Source organism: Cupressus sempervirens, chromosome 7 (assembly GCF_028749045.1).
Source record: "Cupressus sempervirens isolate cs-2001-9-10 chromosome 7, ASM2874904v1, whole genome shotgun sequence".
In the NCBI taxonomy this organism is placed as follows: domain Eukaryota; kingdom Viridiplantae; phylum Streptophyta; class Pinopsida; order Cupressales; family Cupressaceae; genus Cupressus; species Cupressus sempervirens.
This window is the reverse complement of record NC_143124.1, coordinates 172,803,561-172,827,580: the sequence shown is the minus strand read 5'-3', so window position 1 is coordinate 172,827,580 and position 24,020 is coordinate 172,803,561. Positions and strand designations below refer to the sequence as shown.

Here is a 24,020-nt window from a genome sequence, read left to right as displayed (position 1 = left end):
CAAGAAGGCCTCTTAAAAAGTGTAAAACAAGGCCACTTATTTATTGTGCACTCAAGACCACCGAAAGGCGCAAGAGGATTGAATACATAAGTGGTCTTGGGTTTAAAAGACACTTTCTCTTTTCCAATTGATGCTTTAGGTTTTGTAATCTATTTTTGAAGAGACTTGTGTTTATAGCATACAATGTTCTTTCCAACTTGAAAATGTCGTCAACATGAGAAATCAAGAGTTTGTCAACAAAAATAAATCAATCGACATCAACATAAGAAATTTGATAGGGATAGAGAAAATTTATTTATTGCAATCAAGATTGCATGAGTGTTCATTTTAAGAACCAAATCCAAATGTTTATTGTAATGTAATTTGAACCTTAGGCATTCAAGATTTGATGAGATTCATTTTAAACCCAAATTAAAATGTGTATCACAGCATTGTTTTTTGACCTTTATGCATTTAAGAGTGTATTTCAACACTAATTCCATAAAAAAAAATTAATTTCCTTATGGAATTCAAGATTTTGTTTTAACAACATTCATCCAAATGAAAGGTTTGGTTCAATTGATAATGCTTTCAAGATTGGATTTGCTTGTTTTAAGTTTAGTCATTCAAGAGTGTGTTTGATTTATCCAATCAAGTGTAACATGCATTCTAAGACAAGTGTTAAGCATTCAAGTTCATTTCCCAAAAATAACAAAATTTTAAGAAAATCTACAAAAAAACATGGTTAGGTGTTTAGATAGAAGGCTCCCATCTGTAATGCTGCAATAAATAACTTGATTAGTTTCAACAAAATCCCCAAAAATGAAAGCTTAACTATGGAAAAACTTGTTTTAACTTTTTTTGTTATTTTTTATATACGTAAATAAGCTTAGAATGACCCATATCCTATGAAACCACTAAAAGTCAATTTTTGTTTTAATTTTTTTAAAATAAAAATAAAAATGCAGACGACAAAATGTAGGTGTAGAAGACAAAACTTCAGAGATGACAGAAGAGGAAACAATGAATACCTGATACTTACTCTAGTCGATCACAGATGATAGTAGCAAAGCGGAGATGCTAAAACATGAAGATAATAGAACTTACAATTGTTCGAAAATTGCAAATGACAAAACTAGGATTTTTTGGTAAATCACAAACGCCAAAACATCACAGACCACAAAAATTGCAATTGTCGAAAAAAATCATAGACGACAAAACTAGGAGTTGTTGGTAAATCGTAGATGCTAAAATAATGGGTTGCTAAGAAATTGTAGACAATAGTCCATAGGCAAATATGCCAATTCAAAGGTGAAGACGACAATTTACTAGTAGAGATGCCAATTCAATAGCATAGATGATATTTTATATGGCAGAGATGATATTTTACATGGCGGAGATGATAAACAATAGAGACAACAATTCATCTGTGTAAACGACTCTAAGCATGAACAGAAATCAAAATCCATGATTATTCTGAAAAATGACAATTTTTAGTTTACAATTTGAATGTTTAGAGGGACGTGGGTCCCACTGGCATGCCAAAATGTATATAAGAAAACCTAACGTTTCGAGAGCACACGTAAAAAAGAAAAGTCAGTTGCACATGTATATCAAAGATTCAAATAAAATTGAAATACAACTATCTATAGTTGAGTTTTACAACTTAATACAACCGAAAACAAAAGTCCTCATGTAACCTCAAAGCATCTCAACAAGGGTGCCCATAAGAGGCCTTGTTGGTGTGCTCAAGTTGGAGGGATGTAGATGTGCTCTCCCAAACACAACTATTTGAATCCCAAAATGATAGATGCAAGTGTAATATGAAATATGAATCTAAACTAAGATGAGTGTAGAATACCTTCAAGAAATGGATATGAGTAAGCCAACGTCAAAGGATTCTAAAGATGTGAATATGGAAATGGTATGCAATGAAGTAAACTATTAGTAGTAAGCTATCATGAAATATGCAAGTACAAATGCAAGAAATCTAGCATCTACCAAAGGGTTAGTGTTGTCACTTAGGTTTGCACCCTTGTCCAAAGCCTATGCATGAGGACAACCTAGTGAAACATGGAAACAATCTCCAAGCTATGGGACTTGAACTATGAGGTTGAGTCTCCGGAGAAGGCCAGCTTCCTCTTACTATCAGGATGCACCTAACTACTCTTGGAGAGGAAAAGGGAGAAGGAGAGCATGAAAGCAAATCTACCTAATCTAGTCTAAAGAGGTGATGCACCAAAATAGAGTGTTTAGACCAAACTCTGCCCATATATGCACTATTGAACCAGAATGAAACTAAGGATATACACATTCCGACTTGCTTTAATCTAATAATCACATGCAGATCAGAAGACCAAAATGAACGACACAAGGAAGAGAGATTCACTTATATTATCATTCATAAGCCAAGGAGATACAGTCATGCATCCATAGATCTCTCCAAAACACCAGTAAGAGGCAAAGAATTCTTGCACTTTCATACCAATGGCTGAAAGAGATAAGACAAAAAATCATGTAGTTCAGAGGCACAGGGGAATTTACACTGAGAATTTGCAGAACAGTAACAGAGAAAATAGAGAAAGGTCGACCCTCACGAAATTCACAAAAATTGCCTTTATAGTTCAGGCATAACTGAGATGTCCGTCAACTGTCATTACTTCATAACAACTTGCCATTAAGTCCTGCAGAGAAAAATCATGAAGAAAATCTGATCTGGATAAAGATTTAGACATAATGATATCTGATCCTCTGTGTCAAATAATGCCTCGAGAAGACAAAAATGATGCCATTAAGCCACTCTGACCAGGTAGATGAATTGGATTAGAGGTGGAGTGTTCTTCCTTGTCTCACATTCATTCTAGGTTGGTTGGGATTGATTACAGAGATCAAATCACACGGTAAAACCTGATTTCTTATCATTTTTTGGTGCATGAATTAGCAGAGTCAGTGAGTCAGCCGAATTTCACAATGAAAATGCACCACATGGACCAATAGTCTCATTTCTTTATGCCACCTTGCGGGTCTCCTCAAATTTGACCAGATATTCAAACTGACCGCGCCACCTTGCAAACCTTGACCACGATGGTTACATTAACTATCGATTGCATCTAACCGTTACTACCTCTACCGGATCCACTAGGACACGTGTCACCGAGGCGCTATGTCGCTATGGAAAAACAATGTGCAACTTCCCATAGCGAGATAGTGCCCACCATAGATTTGAACTGATTTGACGATTGTGAAGACTCGCCATAATACTGCATTATCTCCTTAAAACCTCTGGGCCCACGAAACACCTCGACACACCTGGCATCCGACTCGGCCCGAATTGGTACCATCCTTGCAATTTCATAACACTCGGCCCCACCCTGCTATGTATTGCTGAGGTGCTATGTCGCTATGGGTAATGTTCTCGCAGCTTTCCATAGCGAGATAGCGCCCACCGTTGATCTCCACGAGATCAACGATCGTGGAAGATCCTCATAATACTGCGCTTGCCTCCATAAAGTTTATGTTTCATGAATCCACTTGGCAACCACTTGGCACAACCTGGCGTCCTCATCTTGGCGAGACCTGGCCCAACTGATCCACGTGGCACAATGGCGCTATGTCGCTATGGGTAACATCCTCGTAGTTTCCCATAGTGAGATAGCGCCAACCGTCAATTTTCTTAGATCTATGGTGATCAACAGAATTGTACAACTGCACACTGAGTTGGCTGAATGGACCAATGAAAAACCACCATTGTACTGTGACCCACCTGACAACTATCACCAAGGGCGAGCTGTAATATTACTTTGGAAAAGGGCAGGCCCATTACATCATCTGTGCCACGCATCGTCGAGGCGCTATCTCGCTATGGATATCCTCCGTGCAACTTCCCATAGCAAGATAGCACCAACCGTTGATCTCTTTCAATCTGACGATGGGGAACTTGCGGGCCTGCAAAAATATATCTAGGAAATAAGGAATATCATAAGGTTCAATCATTTAATTTTTTCAATATTCCTGGGGATGTTTAAAATAACATTAAACTGGAAAGTGATCGTTGGGCAGGTAGTATTTAAAATTCAAATATTTGGCGGGGGGGCACAATATGTAACAATTAGTAACAAGCATGAAAATCTCTAAGAAAGCTCTATCTTTATACTAGCATGATAACAATGCAAATGAGAGAGATGAGAAATGCTTGAGACAAGGGTCTATTTATAGACTTGAGAGAGGTCTTGGGGAGGTAACATCTATGTGACATCCACATAGGTGCCACAAGGGAGACACATGGGCTAAGGGGACGAGTCATGCAAAGGTCAGCATAAGCCTTTTTGGTGAAAGGGATGGCTGAAGCTTTGCTTACACATGTGTGAGAAATCTTTGAGAAAGGAAAGGGGGATAAATTTGTAAGAGTTGTAAGAGGCTTTGAAAAAAATAATAAAATGGAAGCTTTCTTAGATCTTGAGTTGCCCACACATGTATGAGAAAATACTTAGGGACAAATATGTGTTTAGAAAGGTGTTTAGAATTATTTAAGTAGGATTAATTAATGGGTAGGCTTAGAAGGATGAGAGTGATGGGTGTAGACTAGGTTTTAGGATGAGATTAGGATTAAATTAAATATGATTTAACTTAATCATAGGATTAGAGAATTTAATAAAGTGGGGGTGTTAAATAAATTGAAATTTATTTAAAAGGGGGTTTATGGAGCATTATGTATTAATTTTTTTTAACACATTAGAGGGGATGTATTCAAATTAAATTAAAATACATTAGGGAAGTGAACTTATTTAATTAAACACATTTAATTAAATAAGTAGAGGAACATGACAAATGCAATTAATCAATAAACAATTAATTATAGTGTCAAGGGAGATATTAAATAAATTAATATAGTGTTTAGGATGATTTTAAGTGTCTACAACTTCTTTGCAATGTAAGAGTTGATCACTACTATCATTTTGAATTAACATTATGTCATGATTCCAATTGTAGTACATGTTCAATTTTTTTCCTTGTCCTTAATGAGCAAATTTTGTTGTATGCATTGTTCATGTTGTTGCATTCTTTGCACATATTATTCTATGTGGTTGTTGTTTTTCATATGAGCTTCAAAGCCCTTTTTGGATATCTTTTCTTTCCCCTGTTTGTTCCCTATTCTCTTCTTGGTCATTATTCCAACTTAGATCTTTAGGATTTGTTGCAATAATTTACCCTTCCTCCATTTCTTCCTTCGAATCACAATCCTCATTTATCTTATTGTAGATGATTTTGATGCTGATACATCTTGATCCAAATTTTACGACTTGTCCTTTTTCGATTTATTTATTTATTTATTGATCTATTAGCACAAATATATATCTTAGTGCTGAGTTAATTCAATATATTTAAGCTTCATAGTTTGGTTTGATTCAACTTTGATAGTTTCTTTGACATGTCCTCAAATCTTGCATATTTCAATTCATAAATTGATTTATTAGTTATGATTTTTAATGATCTGAATTCCTGAAGTTCTATCTCCATGTTTATGAGCATGTTAATATTATTAGATTTTAAGAAACTTACTTCGATTTCAATTAGATCTCCTATAGTGAAGCTAATCAGTTTGAGAATTTCAATATGATTAAGTTCACAAGACATGAAATTAATGGAAATCCATATAGGTGCTTGATGTTTTTTAGCTATTGATACATTAAAGTTTGGTTCCCATTTAATAAATTTTACAGGAAAACCTTTTATAAAAATAATAAGGAATTGATAGAAAATCATTTCTAATGAATTTATTTTGGCAATGAATAAAAAATAAATTATTAGAAACATGATATATGCTTACCTGTTCACTAAAAAAGTCTTTCAACCATCTAATCAAATTGGAATTTTTCGATTCAGGTCCACACTAGTAGGCGAATAGACCCGGATCTTGGCATTCCATCCAACAATTTTCACTGAACATATTGCTGATAATAAGAATATTTTCTAAATCTGAGTTTTTGCATTCTAAGGGAGAAATATTCTATTGGGCGAATATTGACAGGCAATGGTTCCTCTTGGGGATCTATTAGAAAGGGGTGTCACCCTAAATTCATAAAGAAGAATGTTGATTGATTGCTTAGGTTTGGGTTTAGAAATCTGATTAGGGGCAAAAATATCTAATATAGTGAGAGAAGGGCAAGAAGGGCATTTGTGAGGAGGAATATAGGCACTCTTGAACCTATTTCTATGCAGATATTTGGGATTATATGAGGGGAAGTGAGAGTTAAGGGTTTTATTCATTGAGATCTTATAGGGGAAACCTCCTAAAGGGTCTCTGTTTGAATCTAGAATGGAAGATGGTTTGAAATTGTTGGGGTTTAGAGTTTTAGACCTAATGCGACTATGATCCCACTCTATTCTTCTATTAGCCACTATGGTTCATTCGTTGTTGTGATTTTCTGATTTACAAGCTATATAAAGAAACATATCACGCCTGAAGGTGTTGAATGAATTGTTCATTGGATTTTTTTGGAAAGTTTCTAAGAATTTGTATCTTTTTTTATAGTGTGCGGGTTCTCCTAGGATTATCTTTGTATATCTCATTCTAGAAATAATCTTCTTTTATTGCTCAATCTGATCTTTATTCGAAGAATCCAAAGCAGAGACTGCAACATCATTAACCTGATCTTGAGATTCAAACGTTATTTCAACAAAGTCCTCCAGGTCGACTTGAAGAGTGGAGAATTTGTTGGAAGTGAGTAAAGGGCATATTTTGTTTTAACAAAGTATGATTTCACACTTCTCACTTTTTTGGCATTTTTCACAGAGCTCGCCATTATTAAATTTGTAGTACTTTCAACCTACATTTTTTTTTTTGCATATATCATTCTATTTTTTTGCCTAATTTCTTCATTGCTTTTTGTAATATGGTGGGAGAGTACCAAAAATAAAGAATCCAGGTCCCGAACCAAAGATTTTATCTGCTGAGGGATACAATGATTAAGATTGTAATTTCTTTCGTCGCTTTTCTATTTCTTAGAATCTTCTTTTCTATCTATAATCTTGCATATCAATTTGAGAATAAATCATTATACTGTATTCCTCGTCACACTGTATATGTATGAATTGCCACAACCTTGTAATTCCCCACGCTAGGACAATTGAATACAATCACTGCGCCTCTAGATGAAAGTGCTGGGACACACAACTGACTCAGGAGAACTAATATTTTGCAACAATTGTGTAAGATTTGTTGACTGTAGCCCACTGATCCAGAATGAAGAAAAAAATAAGAAAAATAAATAAGTGCTTGTTTATTTGCCTGTAACTCTCAATCTGCTCTATTGTAACGATTATTTCATTCCCACTGCTTGCAATTCAAGAAATTTTCTATATTTATTTTATTTTAGCTTTTAAGAAAATTTTTACTCATTTTAAAATTTTTTTTTTTTATTCATCATTATATATTTTTATTTTATTTGTTAATATTGAGTTTATCTTTCAAATATATCTATCTATTTCTACCTCTTTTTTCTCCTTCTTTATCGTCTCCTCTATATCTATATCTCTATTTCTCTTACGATATATCTTTATCTCTCCATCCGTTTGCTGCCTCATCTACTTCTTTATCTCTCCTACTTTATACTTGCATGACTATCTCTCTCCCCCTCTCGTTATCTTTTCATACCCACTTATATCTTTATCATTCTATCTCATGATTTATCTCTTTATCTCCCCCTTTCCCTCTCCCTCTATATGTCGCTATCCATCTCTTCCCATCCACCTCTTTGACATTATCTCTTCCTTTACCTCTCTATCTCTCTATCTTTTTGTCTCCATCTTCCTATCTCACGCTATTCTTTTATCTCTACCTTTATCTTCCTCTTTTCCCCTCTATCTTTAGATGTATCTCATTTCCTTTACTTCACCTATTTAGTTATTTCCCCCCCTATTATTTTGTCACTCTATTTGTATCTCTATGCTAACTTCCTATTTTTTCGTTTCTCTACACAAGTCTAAGTTCCTATCTCTATTTTATTAATTATATCTTCCGCTCTTGTTCTCTTGTCTCCTCCTCTATGCATATTTACCTATTATATACATTTCTATCATTTTTAACTCTCTTTATATCTCTTGTGGTTCTTTATTTATTTCCATTCCTGTGACTTCTCTTCCTCTCTACCTAACTTTGACGCACTGTGTCTTTTGTTGAAAAAACAAATTTTATTTATACCAAGTACTAAAATAACATCAACTTTCAAATTAGGCAATAGCTTGCAACACAATGGTAAATTGTGAGCCTCTTAATTGGGAGGTCTTGGGTTCAAATCTACTCAAGCTTAACTAATAATCGAAATAATGAATCACAACAAATAATAATAATTATCTTTGGCTTCGACCTCTTACCAATCAAAAAATACTACTACTAGACTATTTGTGCACCATCATTGAGACTTATGTTCACAAGTAATGATAATTTTAAGTGAACAAATTAGCACAATTAGAGTCATTAATGCCGATAGGCATTCTACAATGGCAAAATGGGGGAGTGGGATGGTGTGTGTGTGTTAATATTAACTTTTACTCTTCTAAGTTAAATTTGACAACCATCTACATGTCAAAAGTTTAAATCTTATTATAAATATAATATTCTTTTAAAATAATTTAATAAATACTAGATAGAATATCCGTTTAAATTATAATATTTAGTGATATAAATCATTCATTTTTTAAGAAATTAAAATAAAAACTTTAGTTAGTAAAAAACTAAATAAATAGAGATAAAAGAAATACAAATATTTTTGGATGTAGTAAATTAAATTAAATTATTTTATAATTAAATCTATCGACATTTCTTTAGATAGATTTATTTAAGATATCTATACTAAGTTTATAGATGAACATTTTGACAAAGATTTTTACACCATGCATCATCAATGCTTAGAAGTCCAAACTTCACCTAAACGAAAATGAAATTGAAAATTATGGCAATCCGATACTTAAATGCACCAATTAAGTTTGAAATGCAGTATTTCAGATAGTTCCGAAACACTTTGGATTGAACTATATATCGACGCGCGGACGACATCGGCAACGAAATTCCCAATATAAAGTTGACCACAACTTTTTGGTAAAAAGATTCGAATTGTTAGTTTATGCTCTTAGAAAGTCAACCGTCTATCCCAAATTATGTGAAAGTTTAGAACAGGGAAGACCAACACGGATGATTTTTTGTTTACATTGTTATTAAGTTAGAGAGCTCGATTTTACAGCAATTTTCTGTTTCCAACGTAGAGCAATTTAAGGGAGGATTTGATTCAAACGAATTTCTTTGCATTACGTGCAAGGTGGGCTTTTTCTTTTCTGGTTCATTTTATTGCTTTGCAATGGTCTGCTAATTTTAATTCTGAAAGTATACAATGGTGGGGTTTATTGCTGTTTTTTCGTCAGTATACTGAAGCAATGGAGAACTCCTTTGTCGTGTAGGTTGAGGGTTTGAGGAATACAATCTTCACATGGAACCAATGGATAGTGTGGGCAAATCCAAAGATGATGTTGGGCTTCCTAGAGGTAGGCTCCTTTAGAGGTTTAAGTTTATATTCTCCAAAGAAAATGGTTTTGCTCTGTAATCAATTTCTAGGGCTTGTTGCATGCGGCATGGTTTCTGGTATTGAAGTAAAGACAGTCTTAGTGTATGAAAAAAATCACCATCTCGGGTGCCCAAGCAACTGAATTATGGGAGGTTATTGATTTTTCAAAACTAACCTGGGCATATCATTCGTTATATCAATTTTAGATAGTATTTTATATATCTTTTGCTTTGGGTTTATTCGTCAGTCTTCCACTTTGCTTCTCTTTAGATTTCTTTTAATAGTATCTGCGAGGACCAAAATAATGATGACTTGACTATCATTCATATGCTTGGATAGGTATTAGAATTTGAAGATTTTGTTGGAGACTATCTAGAATTTCAAGTTTGTTTCGTGATCTTTGGGTCAAGGAACAGATTAGGTTAAACAATTTGTAAGGAGCTTGAACCTCCTTTTAGGTCATGGAGACATGTTAAACTGTTATCGGGCTAGACAAAAATCAAGCTTCAAAATTAAGGGGGCCACTATATCGCTAATTCCCAATTAAAATCACATTTTACATTTCTTATAACACAATTCTGGATAAAGTGATGACAATAGTTGGAAACTTAATTACCCAGGTTTAATGAAGAGTCCATGTTTAACTTTTTGAACTTTAAAAAGAATTTATTTATAAACATAAATCAATCTATTTGATATATTGTTTGCAATGCCATAAGGGATTTTGTAATCTGGCAATGGATTATTTCTCTCTTCGGGCTTTTTACATCATGTTCTTGGGGACTGGTGAGCATATTTGATAGTAACTTGAATTCTAGTAGTTTTGCGTTTTGATGTTTACACTTAATAGCAAAAGTAATCTAAATCAATATGCACATTGGAATCGAAGAAAAGTATACATAGGTGCAAGAACAAAAGTTTGATCCATGAAGAAAAATATACATAGGTGCAAGAACAAAAACTTGATCCATATTATATGTACATATGTACTTGTACATCAGTCTATTAGATACAAGGAAATTCCCAGAATTATTCTCAGATGTAACTATATGACTACAATGAGTGTAGATCGAAAGGTTTATTTGTTGGACAACCAATCATTGATCAACCTCAAGTAATACTAAGTCATGTTTTTAGTTAAACATAAAACGGCACATGATATGGCTAACATGTTTTATCCCTATTCCTTAGTCAAGTTACTACTGTAGAAAAGCAACTATTAATTTTGTGCATATTTTGCCAAAAGATTGTTATGTTAGGATAAATTTATTTTTAAGCTCTTTACAAAGTGCTTGGTTCCACGCCTTTTGCATTGGGGAGGATATCTAGTTTGTGGGCAGTGAGTAAATTTGATATATTCAATTGCTCACAACAAAACATGCTTCATTAAACTATTTGAATTCCTTCATAAGTTCTGACAATTTTAGACAAAATTATCAATATGAACATAATATCTTCTTTCTATCTAAGGTTTTATAGACAATCCATACTGTAGTCACTGACATATGCATACAAGTACTTAGAGGAGGTTTCAAGTACTTTGAGGAGGTGCCTATGTTTCCAGTCTGTTCAATGTTGACAATCTAAACTACATTGAGTAGATCAATGTGACATAAAGATGCTTGGGGCAGTCATGACCAAAAGGTTATCGTTGATACCTGATCATTCATTACGAAGTCTTTCAACATGATTGTAACTCTGGAAACTAAAGAAGGATAAGGAAACAAAGAAGAGCCCTGCAAAGAATCTGCTCCTTCAAATTATTTTTGCAAAGTTGACAAATTATTAAGTGGGTAAAATTGAGTTAGATGATGAGCAACAGACACATCAATTTGGAAGTAAAGAGGAATGAAATATAAATATTCATTGATGGTAAATGTAAAATTGGGATTAGGAGATGCCAAAATGATTTTGGTTGGGAAAGTAAACAATATGATTGAGCATGTTAATGAATCATCAAAATTGGATTCAAAATACGACAAATAAGGTACAAGTAAAGATGGTGACATTATTAAAAAAATTAAAGTAGAGTTCATTGATTTGTGTTGCCATAACAAATGTTATATATAATGGACCATATGCATGTTGTATAAATTGATAATTTTTTGTAGAAGAATGAAGAAATTAGAGAACAACTACAATGAATTGAACGAGAAATTTGAGAAAAAGAAAAGCAAAGGTAAAAACATTTTGTAGTGATTTGAAGAAGGTAAAAGAAATAACTTCAAAATCATATGTACCACATAGGCCAATGAACCTTTTATGAACTCTATACAATGGGTTAAGATGTCTAATGGATCCCTTACAAGGCCACATGAATAATCTGTAGCAAAGTTGACGGAGAGTGTGAGATGGCAAACATTGAATAGTCTATGGAAGCCACCATACAAGAACTAGGCACCAATCCCCAATGATCTTCTGAAGTTGTCTTACATTCAAGGAATAGCCTATTGTATAGTTACATAACTCTACAGCCATTTGTTTAAAACACAAATGCCCGCTCAAAAAAAAGTTAACTCCATCATATTGTACACTATTCTTATACTTGTAGTGGACCACCTAGCATTGTATGACTACCTACCCCAATTGTACAGTCAAATAAGTATGCAATATGCGTCCAGTAAGTTCACATTGTCAATCACTCATAAACATGATGCCATCATACACCCTGCAATATATTTTGTATGCCCAGAGCCAAGATTGTATCATTTTACACTCAATAGAGCATAATCCGATTTTAAAGTGGCAATGTTGTTCGGTCTGCCCAACAAGCTTTTACATCAGTACAAACAACTGCATTATGACTGACTTAAACCAACACCACCCCATATGGTAAAGAGGACTGCATCAAGCAACTCAGCCCACACTTCATTTTCTTTGGAAAGTAAGTCCACAAATATTTTCAAAAAAATGTGCAATTGTGTGAGCTGCCCCATTTTTTTTGTGGGGGAGGGTGTGGGGTGGGCTATACCTGATTTTGCATGAATCTATGAAATATGGTAGGACCCTTTCATAGTTGTGATTGCATATATTAAGATTATTGTTATGGTTGGTGAATGTCCCTTTCCTGATTTTCTATGATATTTCAAGCCTCTAATCAGATTTTTAAAATCAAACAACCAATATTTCAAAGATCCACCAATTTCTCAATAAACTCCAAATCGGGTATGCCGGAAATAGTGCCAAAAACTTCACAGCTTCACATATTATTAATAAATCTGAAAGTGAACATTTTTACAAAAAATTGAGCAGCATAACAGCCTATAAAATGACATTTTCAGATCTGTATAACATGCACACAATAGCTCCCAAACGGAGGACAAAAACAATGCTCATCGGGCTCCCGAAAATAGCACAAAATAGCCTGGAATCACCACAAAAACTTAATAATCTATCACAGAAGTATAATCATATCCAAATACATATATTCAGCTCTATTTTAACATTTAAAAGTCTGATATATAGCAGCAACCCAAACTGATATGAAATACTCAACCGGAAACACCAAACCCTTATAAAAAAATACACCTGAAAATCCACAAATCTGCACTGTTCAGCACAAGGGCAAACTCTGCATGAGCATGCATATGGAATGGCTTCAAACTCTTGTCCTTAGCCTTCTTGGAAACCTGCAAACTCCCGTTCTTGGGTCTCCTTCTTCACAGGTTTGGCAGCCTCTGAAGAACAACAAAGCAATGTGCAAAAATCAAGTTTTGGAAATGAGCCCAAAATGCCTCCAAACTCCTTAAAAGAGGGCATAACCCTAATTCACGTCCAAGAGGGGTTAATAAAACATATTTTAATAATAATTTTCATTTATTAGTCCATTAGCTTCCAAAGATTATCCCTTTTTTCCGAAACTTCACCTTTTTGGGCCTGCCTGCCTTAGAAAAGATTATTATTTTTAATTATTTGAAAAGGGGACATGACAGTTGGATATTGACTTATTGGTAAATCTAGGCGGTAGTTGAGATTAAATGCTGTCTTGACCAAGTCTTAGTGTATACCTTGCTCTTGGATGGGCTAAAATCAAATCTTAGAAGACATGGGGTGGTCATCATAAATGCAAGACCAATTGCTAAGATGAATATTATATGCTGTTTGTCGAACTTATGGTTTGAATCATGCTTTCGACTCAGAAAGTATATCAGTATTTGTAATAATGAGGCATGTTGGTATCCTTTTGGTATTTGTTGGCATGTGGTGGGAGAGTGGAGTAGTTCCAAATTCAACACCCAATCCTAGGATTAAGACAAAAATGAAAAAATCTACAACTAACTCCATCTATCAAAGCATTAATGCCTTTAGGAGCATTTCTTGCCCTACTGTTCAGTGATCTTACCTTTTTTTGTTCTCTGCCGGCTAGGAATTTGACTTTCTTATTAGGTAGGACGCTGTATTATGTCAAAATAAACATGTAAGAGGCTCTTTGTGTTGAATATTTTGTTAGTACTTATTGGCTTTGTTAAATTGTCATGATTAGCTATATTGGTTTCTAAGGATTTGATCTTAACTGGCAACTATTGAAACCTCTTTAAATTCAGTTCTTATAGATAGGATATGTGTTTCATTCTTGGCTTATTTTCCCTTGTTTTCTTAGATGTAAAGAACTCTAGTAAATAAAGTTATAATTATTAAGTTACACATCCACTCCAAATCTGGAATGGATTTTTAGTCTTATCAAATAAAGGATTAAGCATTGTCAATATTGAGAACTTATATGGTAGATAAAGAAGAGGGTCTTTTGTTATCTTTCATTGAGGATTTTGCTCCTAGCAGCCAAGACATGAGAATAAAAGAGGATCAAACTAAGGGTGTTGTAAAATTGGCAAATTGGGTTGAAAGGATGCGTATCAGTCGCAACTAAGAAAGTAGTCCTATGCAATGTCAAGATATATTATTTGTTATGCAGTAGAAGACTCATGAGATGAGGATAAATTAATATACAGTAAATTGGATCCTTATCTTGGAAAATCAAAACCCCTACTTGTAGTTCTCAATTTTGGATAGTTGCCTTCAGGCTGGGGCTAGAAGTTTCTCCCACTAGCATAGTTTTTTTTTTTCCTTATGCCATCATTAGAAGGCATCTACATTTTTTTCATTCCAAGTCTAACAACAAATCTGAAGTGGATTTCTAGAGGAAAAGTACAAATTTTAAACATGGTGTCTCTAACTTCCTCGAAATTTTGAGCTAAACTTTTAGCATGTATTGTTGCCATAAAATCCATTGTATTGTGTTGATGTATTAGTTCATTCAGGATAAATATATTATTGGTAAATATATCTATTTATTCTTATGCAGAATATTTCAATATATATATATAAATAATTCACCTAAGACTTCGGAATGTTATTGAGGATGATTGTATAAATCACATTATTGAACATCTAAATTGGATGACTACTTTAATATGGTTGGTCGTCAGTATTTATGTTAAATGTTTTGTTTGCATACAAACCATCGGGAGTCATGTGCCCGATGGGACATGACTCCACGGTGGAGTCAATTCCCATTAGGAACATGACTCCACGGTGGAGTCAATTCCCATCAGGAACATGACTCCCACCTCTCTTATTTATATTACCTCCTTCAACCTGCTGTTAAAACATTGACAGCGAACACATAAACATTCAGTCTTCCAACGGTGTTAATCTCAGGTTGAAATTCAATATTACTATATTGTTAATTCTGCAGTTACAGTCCTTAAGCAAATTGATATCAATTATCTCATTTATCTTAGAGACGTTCTTTCTTCATCTTGATTTAAAGGACATATATATATCTCAAGATATATACATAAGAATTGGAAAAACTATATATTGAAACATCTGATATTTAACATATGGCTTGATTATTTTAGGGTTCTAACAACAATCAATATCAGCCATTGAGAAATCTTACGTAGTGCAGCTGTTGATTTGGTGGTTGGCACCTACTTGGTGATTCGTGGCATGGCTTAACTGAGTCTTGTGGGTTGGATTAAGTCTGGCATTTGTAACAGGCATAGATAGTTCGAGCTTTTGGTGCAATGACAAATGATTCCAACAATTAGTATCAGAGCCTTGGGTAATGGGTTCAAGTCTCCCTTTAGTGGGTGTTGAAGGCTTAGTCGGTGTTGAGGTGGAGATTGTTGACTTGGTGTTGAACGCCTACTTGGAGATTCGTGACATGACTTAACTGCCTTGAGTGGGTCGGGTTAAATCTGGTGTTTGTATCAGGGATTGATAGCTTGAGGTTTTGGTGCAATGAGAAATGATTCCAACAGCCCCTCCACGGAAATAGCCTAAGTAGTATCCTAGGCAGGAAGTGCGAAGTAAATATTTTCACCATGAGCTTCTAAGGAAGGGGTCCTGTGTGTGGATTGTTTAGGATTTACTTAATTCAATGGAATGGTAAGCCTCTATTAGACGAGGAAAAGTCTATTATAGAATACATTCAAACCTTATCCTCGAAAGTAAGAGCCACCACTTTTTTAGTTGTAAAAGTTCCAAAAGTTCCCTCTATGGTAGGGTTGGAAATTTACTCTACCAAATTGGATTTTTTTTCACATGACTTTGTTAGAAAGCATGTGCAGTTTTTTAGCGTGAAGTTTAAATTACATGGGACTGCCAACTTGCTTTAGAGACTGTGCTAAACTTTTTAGTTTTGCTTGCTACTATAAAATCCAGGGAATTGCTAGTTTATCAAAAGATCCTACAAGATCTTAGTAGCACATGTAGAGAAATTTTAGGTAGCTCCTCCATGAGAGCAAAGCCTAATATATGGGATTGGAAGCCTCCTAATTGGGGGAAGTGTGATCCAAATTGAATCTCTAAGAGCCTTATTTGCATGTATGATTTGTGGGTAGTGCCCAATATCATTTTGTATTATTTAATAATAAAAAACCCCAAATTACTCAAAACCAAATTCCTATAAGCTATTCATGTTGTCCGACGAACTAGGTAATTAGACGGTTATGGGTATGGGCACGGGGGTGTCGCTATTAAGATAATATCTTATACTTTCTATAATAGTCAACTACTTGTCTGTAGTCCGTCTTTCAGTCTAGATAGGAATGTTTCCTATCCTGTCTCTTTTGTCTTCAGTCCAGATAGGAATGTTTCCTATCCTGTCTCTAGTTTTGTTTCTAATTCCGTCTTCAGTCTACGTTGTTTCTTTTAGAAACAACGTCCTTGTAATTCTTTATAAGGAACACATTTGTTCCTCTGTTAATCAATCAATCATCCGGAAATCCGTTAATCTGCCAACTCTTCTTGAATCTTGTAACATGGTATTAGAGCCAATTTTCGAAATTATTTTGTGATCCTTGCTTTCTAAAAACCTTGAGCTTTCAACTAGGGTTTTTTTTTAAGGTTTTTTGTCTGAGGTTTTTGTGTCTGAGATTTCAACCAGTCTGCCCTAAAAATCGTGATTTCCAAACACGTTTTTCTGCAACTCCCGTCATCTGCAAAACATTTGGAAATCGTGGATGATTATCTGCAACTCGCGATTTTTCTTTTCTGCTCCCGTGTTCTGAAACTCGCGTTTGTGGCTAAGGAACTCTTGCCCACACCTGGCATTCTGTTCGCACCCACGCCTGGTTTTCATTTCCGCTCGCGCCTGGTATTTTGCTCATGACTGGTGTTTTCACCTGCGCCTGGTATCCTTTTTTCTTTGCAAATCAAGACTAGAAGTTGCGTATTTCCTTTTGTGTCTACCTGCATTTGCAAATCACGCCATATCCATCTATAAACACACGATTTTTGGAAGTCGTTTTTTGGCTTTTTTTGTGCAAACGTTTTTTTTAACAGCCTACAACCTACAATCTCGACCATTTTTGGAGTTAAAACTCCAATCTTTAGTGCGTCCTCTGCCTCTAATAGAACTCTGTAACAAAAACGACCATTTATTTCCAAGAAATTGCCATCTTCTCTGCTTATTCGACCTCCCTAGCCACCGACTGTTATTCTGCTCGAAACCCTAATTTTTTGACTTCGAAAAAATATTTTGTTTGCAAATTCTTGGTGGGTTTTTCGAGAGCTCAACTGGGTTGTCATCTGTTTTTTCTGGGTGCCTCTATTTTTGTGCCTCGATTTTCAAGCCAGCGGATCCAAAAAACGACAGCAGATTCCTTTTGGGTTTTTCGAGCTCTCTTCTGGGTCTTTCGTATTTTTGCCTCGAAGAACGTGCCTTCACAGATTTTCACAATTTTTCATTGAAAAACGTGCCATGGCATCTCTAACAAATATTCTGCTCAAACATAATTCCAAATTCAATGGTCGCAATTATGGAACCTGGAAGCAGCGCATCATCGCAATCTTCGAATATTGAAACACCGATCAACTTGTTCTGGGTGTTACGTAGCGTCCGACTTCTCCGGGTCCTGATCAAGGCGAAGCTGCATTTTTCGCCTTCTGAATCTGTTTCTATTTTTTTGGGTTTGTTGATTTTCTCCTCAAAAATCATTTCAAGTTGTCTGTAATACGCAAGGTTGCGTGAGATTCTGGGTTTTACCGTTTTTCCCACAAAAATGAAGTTTTGTAAATGCAACTTATTTTGAGTCATAGCACTCTTCTGGCAAAGCTTCTTGGTTTCAACATTCTGTAGATCCAGGGAGGTTCTCAATTATCCCAGAATGTTCCGACATTCGTACGTTGACCATTAAGGGAGGGTATTAAGATAATATCTTATACTTTCTATAATAGTCAACTACTTGTCTGTAGTCCGTCTTTCAGTCTAGATAAGAATGTTTCCTATCCTGTCTCTAGTTTTGTTTCTAATTCCGTCTTCAGTCTACGTTGTTTCTTTTAGAAACGTCCTTGTAATTCTTTATAAGGAACACATTTGTTCCTCTGTTAATCAATCAATCATCCAGAAATCCGTTAATCTGCCAACTCTTCTTGAATCTTGTAATAGTCGCTTCATTGGCACCGTGTCAGATGTTATAAATATGGCATACACTTATGTAATTGGAATCATGTTGGTATTGAATATTATTACTTTGTACGAAAATATTTGATGAATGAATAATACTCTATGTTCACGTATGGGCTTAACATTTGGCGCCGTTGCCAATTCAAATCCGAAGTAGCAACAAATGGACACCGAGGATAAATGGGAATACCTGTACCAGACAACTGGAAAACTAATGATGAGGACGAGACAAAATTCCTGGAAGGTGAGCACTAGACGACCCAGAGCTTCCACATCCTATACCGCATAAGCCTCAAAACCTTCGTATGAAGAGAAGCCACGGAAAACAAGGTTATATAGGATACCGTGTGGGATGCCATGCATGCAAGCCCAACAATGAATAGGTTCCTAGACCAACTCCCCCGTTTAATTGCACATGCATACTTGTCGTAGAAGAGACACAGTGAGAAGAGGAATAAGAGGAACGTTGTCAACAAACCCTCAAGAATTTCTACGAGGAGAGAGATTCATGGCGTCGCAAAATTGAACTATGAGCTTTTGAGCCATGGTACCAAGAGCACTCAAGAGTTTGTAACTGTCGCATGAGTCAACCACATGATGTATACAGATTGAATAAATAAAAGAGTGTTCTATTTTGGTTTTTGAATATAATGGTTATGTCAAATGCCCGACCTCTTAAATAAAAATAGGAACTTAAAGGAGTATGTTGATGAATTACAATTTGTGCGTGGAGATTTAATCCAAGTTGAACGAAGGCGACGACTAAGACAACTTGCTAAAGAACGGACTATGGGGTAGTCGGAAGAATCACCAAGTGTGGTAGAAGACAGTCACGCAAGTGGCATAGGAACCATCGAAGGGTGCAACAGTTCGCCTAAACGGTGGGTACAAAGCAATGAGGAGTTGCTCGAGGAAACACGACACAGATTACATGTGCTCGAGGACAAGGGAACAATTTCTATATTCATCTCGTACATCATTGCGAGAGGGAACCCGTGAAGAAGTAGGAAAGGAGGCGAGGCCAACAAAGGACACCAAGGCACAAGGAAGTGTAGGAGGGACACTACACGATGGTCAGAGTAACCCGTTAGGACCAATTCCTAATAGTTACGGGAAGGAATCGAGTGGTACATACACAACTGGTCGTCAGAGGACAAGAAATACTATGTCTCAGAAAGAAAAACTCTCGAAGTTCATAGGCGACGGGAAGGAAGACCTCGTACGACATTGCTGTTCATGTGAAACCATATGGACTGCCAACTCAGTCACAGACATGGACGAGTGGTTGCAACAATTTCCAGCCACCCTGTGGGGAGTGGCAGTGGATTGGTTTTTTGATATGGACAAGGCGAAGATCAACACATGAGATAATCTCAAAAAATAATTTCAAGCAGAATTTTGATTGCTATGGGATGATAACGAGGTTGTCGTCGAGATCTACAATTGCAAACAAGGGAAAAAGGAAACCATACGAGCCTACAATCGAAGGCTCAAGGATCTTCTTAGCAGGATGGGTACTCAACCTGCTGATGAATTAAAGAAACAGTGGTTCGTAGAAGGACTCCGCGAGGCATTGAGAAGGAAGATGAAGATAGCCCTACCCACATTGTACACAGATGCCTACAACTGTGCCGTGAAATTAGAAAGTGAGACAAAGATGACAAAGAAAAATAAAAAGAAGAGTAAATCCTTATCCTCCTCAAAGAGCAATGAGTCCTCTGAAGAGGAAAGTAGTGCCGACAATGACGAAGAACCCAACAAGAAGGTACAGGCCCTCCAAAAGGACATGGAGTGGATGATGAAGGAGTTCAAGTCCATGAAGGGAACCACTAGCCATACAGAGGAGGGAGAATATGGTGTACCTATTGTAAAGAGAAATGACACACAAGGGGAGCATGTCCTGAGAAGGCGATGTGCGATATTTGTCAAGTTTTGGGTCATTCTACGAAGGAGTGCCACTATAACATGATGACACGAAGCCAACAAATACTCTTCACATAGGACCAATCATCCACCTCTGGCACTAATAATGAGACATAGGGGAACAACAACAATGCCACATCGGGTTGCTACAGAAACAACCGCCGAGGGGGATGGGGTGGAAATGACAAGAAGAATCAGATGCAGTATGACTCCAAGGGAAGGCCCATAGTCCAATGTCGTGCATGTAGCCAATGGGGCCACTTTGCCAGAGATTGCCCAAAGGGTGACACTCACAAATTGTGTCGATGGTGTGGTCCAAGGGACCACGAAGACGCTAACTGCCCAAAGCAAGTGAACCTACTTAACATTGAGGAGGAGAAGGTCCTCACCCTCACCTGCAACCAAGTCAAGCATGCAACGTATCTATATCCCCGCACCGTGAAGCAAAGACTGCGGGAGGCACGAGAAGAAATAGGAAGGGCAATGAAGGGTAGAAAAGATATCAATGGAACTAGTTCTGGATGAATAGAGGTGGAGAACAACTTATTGAACCAGATGTTGCAAATGGAGGTGCCCATCAAACTTCAAGACCTCTTACAAATAGTACCACAATTAAGGACGACATTATTAAACACTTACACAAAGCCGCCAACGATACCAGAGACGAATGAACAACCAACTTTACCAGGAGGGTCAGCCACAGACCCCATGTTGTTGACAGTAAGCAATGGCCGTCACCCGGTGGTGGTCGAGATGGGAATCCTCGGAACCATCTTGGTGGACACCATTGTGGATGGTGGGTTTGGGGTGAACGTCCTTCCCAAGGAGACATGGAAGAAACTCGACAAGTGTACCTTGTGGCCGACCACATTCAACCTGCTCAACGTCGACCAGTAGGGGATAAAGCCGCTAGGGACCCTAGTGGCTCAACAAGTAACCATTGGGACACAACCATTTGTGCTCGATTTCATTGTGATTCCCTTGAAGAAAAAGGGATATGGTGCCGTTCTTGGAAGAGGATGGCTTGTGGCAGCCAAGGTGAATCACAATTGGAAAAAGAACATTTTGTCTATGGAAAGTGAAGGGCAGAAGTTCGCCATTGACCTTCGAACACAGATAGTAAGTGAAGAAATGGCGTCGTCATCGGAGTCCGAGTTAGACGGGGAACATCGGATGGATGAGGGAAGAGCCCGCATGGATCCGAACGACGAAGGTATTTTGGAATTGGAGGAATGTTCAGGAGATGAGACTAGTTCAATGAATGGACTTTTCCATTGGTAGATGGAAGACTACGAGCTCTTCCATGCTTACATGCATGGCATCGAGGAACCTGAAGGGGAGAAGGAGGTATTCCCACTAGAGTTTGTGGAATACAAAGAAGACAATGCAGAGATCAACGAGAGTCCCACCCATCGCTTTGAAGGCAAAGTCATTAGATACGAAGAGTCGTCAGTGGAGGCCACCAATCTTGGCGATACGGAAAACCTGAGGAACATACTTGTCGGAGACGACTGGAACCTAGTACTGTTTATTTGGGCAAGAGTTCCCCTGATTCGCTAAAGTAGGAGCAGAGCGCATTTTTTCCGATATTCATTAGATTGAAGTCCTATTCTTGCCTGTTATTTCAAAATGTTTTTTTAATAACTTTTATGTGTATCTTTTAATGATCGATGGTTGCAGATTTATGTATCCTTGCTCCTTTTTATTTGTGACGGTTTCTCTTCTTTACTTTTTGTCTTAGATACCGATTCGTCCTAGGAGGCAGAGGCTTTCGCATCGGAGGCGGACAAATGCGGGATGCATCCAGAAGCCCTGTGGATGCTGGCAGGAAGCCAGCTGCAGGCTCCTGGATGCGTCTGGAGTAAAAAAAAGAACTATTAAAAACGTTTTCTATGACTGTTTAGCAAACAGGTCCCAATAACAAAGCAAGCATACAAGTCAATAATAAAAACAATTATTATATCCGATTTGAAATCTGTACTAGGAGACCATCGATATTGGAGAATCTGGCAGATTTGGTGCTGTTCCGGATTAGCACCTGTGTATTGAGAAGACTATCTAGCAAACAGGTCCCGATAATAATATCATTTCTTATAATATATTTCTTTGCATATATTTTATATATATATACACATTTCCTCCGGCATCCGCTTCCAAAAAAAATAAAAATCCCCGCATCTCGTATCCACTTCCAGAATCCGCTTCGGAATCCGCATCCGAATCGGTAACGTAGCTTTTTGTTCTTTTGTAAATATTGGTCACGTAGAGGTATTCAAAGTTCTTTCTGTGACTGGTGATGCTGACTTCCCAACTGATTTTTTTTTCTTAATTCTGATCTAATATGCAATGTTCCACCTCAAAGTTGTCTTTATCAAATTTTTGAATCAGATGCAATATGCTCCCAGTCAGATCTTTTATCTCCACTAAAAATTAAGATTTATTCTGGATGGAGTTCGCAAGGAGAGAAATTGAAACACTTGGTTGATGGAAATATCAGATCAGAATGTGGTCTGGTTGATGGAAATATCAGATCAGAATCTGGCCTATATGCAGCCAATGGAATTATATTGCAAATATTATTGAAGGAAGTCGCTCATAGACAGAGATCGCTTGAAGAGCAGATTCGCTGTTATTTTTGACGATCTGAAGAACGTCAATCAGAGCAAAGATTTTTGTCTTGGAAGAGATACTCTGATTGAAGTCTTGCCGCTGTTGTCCCAATGCACCTCTTCTAAAGTTAACCCATCTTCCGCAATTGGTGAATTGCAGTTATTAGTAAGCCATTAGGATTTGCCTGCTATCGCTGCCCTCATTCGCTGATTGTTTGCTTATTGTCCCACCTATTTTTGTTTTGACTGTAAATTGTTCGTTGATTGTTTGCTGATTCACTGATTGTTAGGGCATAGTTACTTTTGAGACAGCTTTAAATATTTTTAACTAGGCTTTTCTTGCGCATGTATTTAGTTGACTTTTTCTCCTATGTGCGGAATGAATAAATTATGCATTTATTTGCGTCTCCTTCTTCCGTATTGTTCTTTTTAATATCCCTTTGGGGAAATCCGCATACCTTAAAAAATATCTCTGCCTCTATATTTCTTTTTCTTCTTCTTCTTATTATTAATATTATTGCATAATAAATTAACTTTATGTATTATTAATTTAAATATTATGTTATATTTAATTCTCATATTTTAGTAGTAATATATCATGCAATATTATAGTATGACTATAATAAATCATAGTTATATTATTACTTTTTTATTGACTTATTATTTATCTATATTACATAGTACTAATCTTGATGGGGATATAATAGTCATTCCCTCTTAGATTTTACTTGTCCTCAAGCAAATCATTTAAACATAACTTATCTTATAGATCCATCATACAAAACATATAATTGGATGCAAGAGGATTTTAGTATACATCATAATGCATGGAAACACAAAGCATACATGAAAAAGACATATGAATGCATGAAAACACGAAGTAGACACATGATAACACGAAGCAGACACATGAATGCATGAAAACACAAAGTAGACATGAGACATACATATAATGCATGCATTCTTGATTAACGCCTTACAATTCACTAGAGTTAAGAAGAAGATTCGCAAAATTTACTTCTTCAAGAGAGTCCTGCA

General features: G+C 36.3%; 1 protein-coding gene across 1 annotated transcript in view; it reads left to right on the top strand.

The window, feature by feature from the left end:
• Positions 1 to 8,999: 8,999 nt before the first annotated feature.
• LOC149546072 (protein Dr1 homolog) overlaps positions 9,000 to 24,020 on the top strand; it is a 39,765-nt gene continuing 24,744 nt past the window's right edge. Inside the window, exons 1-2 of the mRNA XM_089790982.1 lie at positions 9,000 to 9,293; positions 9,433 to 9,516. Coding sequence (XP_089647108.1) covers positions 9,462 to 9,516 — 55 coding nt within the window. The 5' untranslated portion in view covers positions 9,000 to 9,293; positions 9,433 to 9,461. The remainder of the gene's footprint in view (positions 9,294 to 9,432; positions 9,517 to 24,020) is intronic.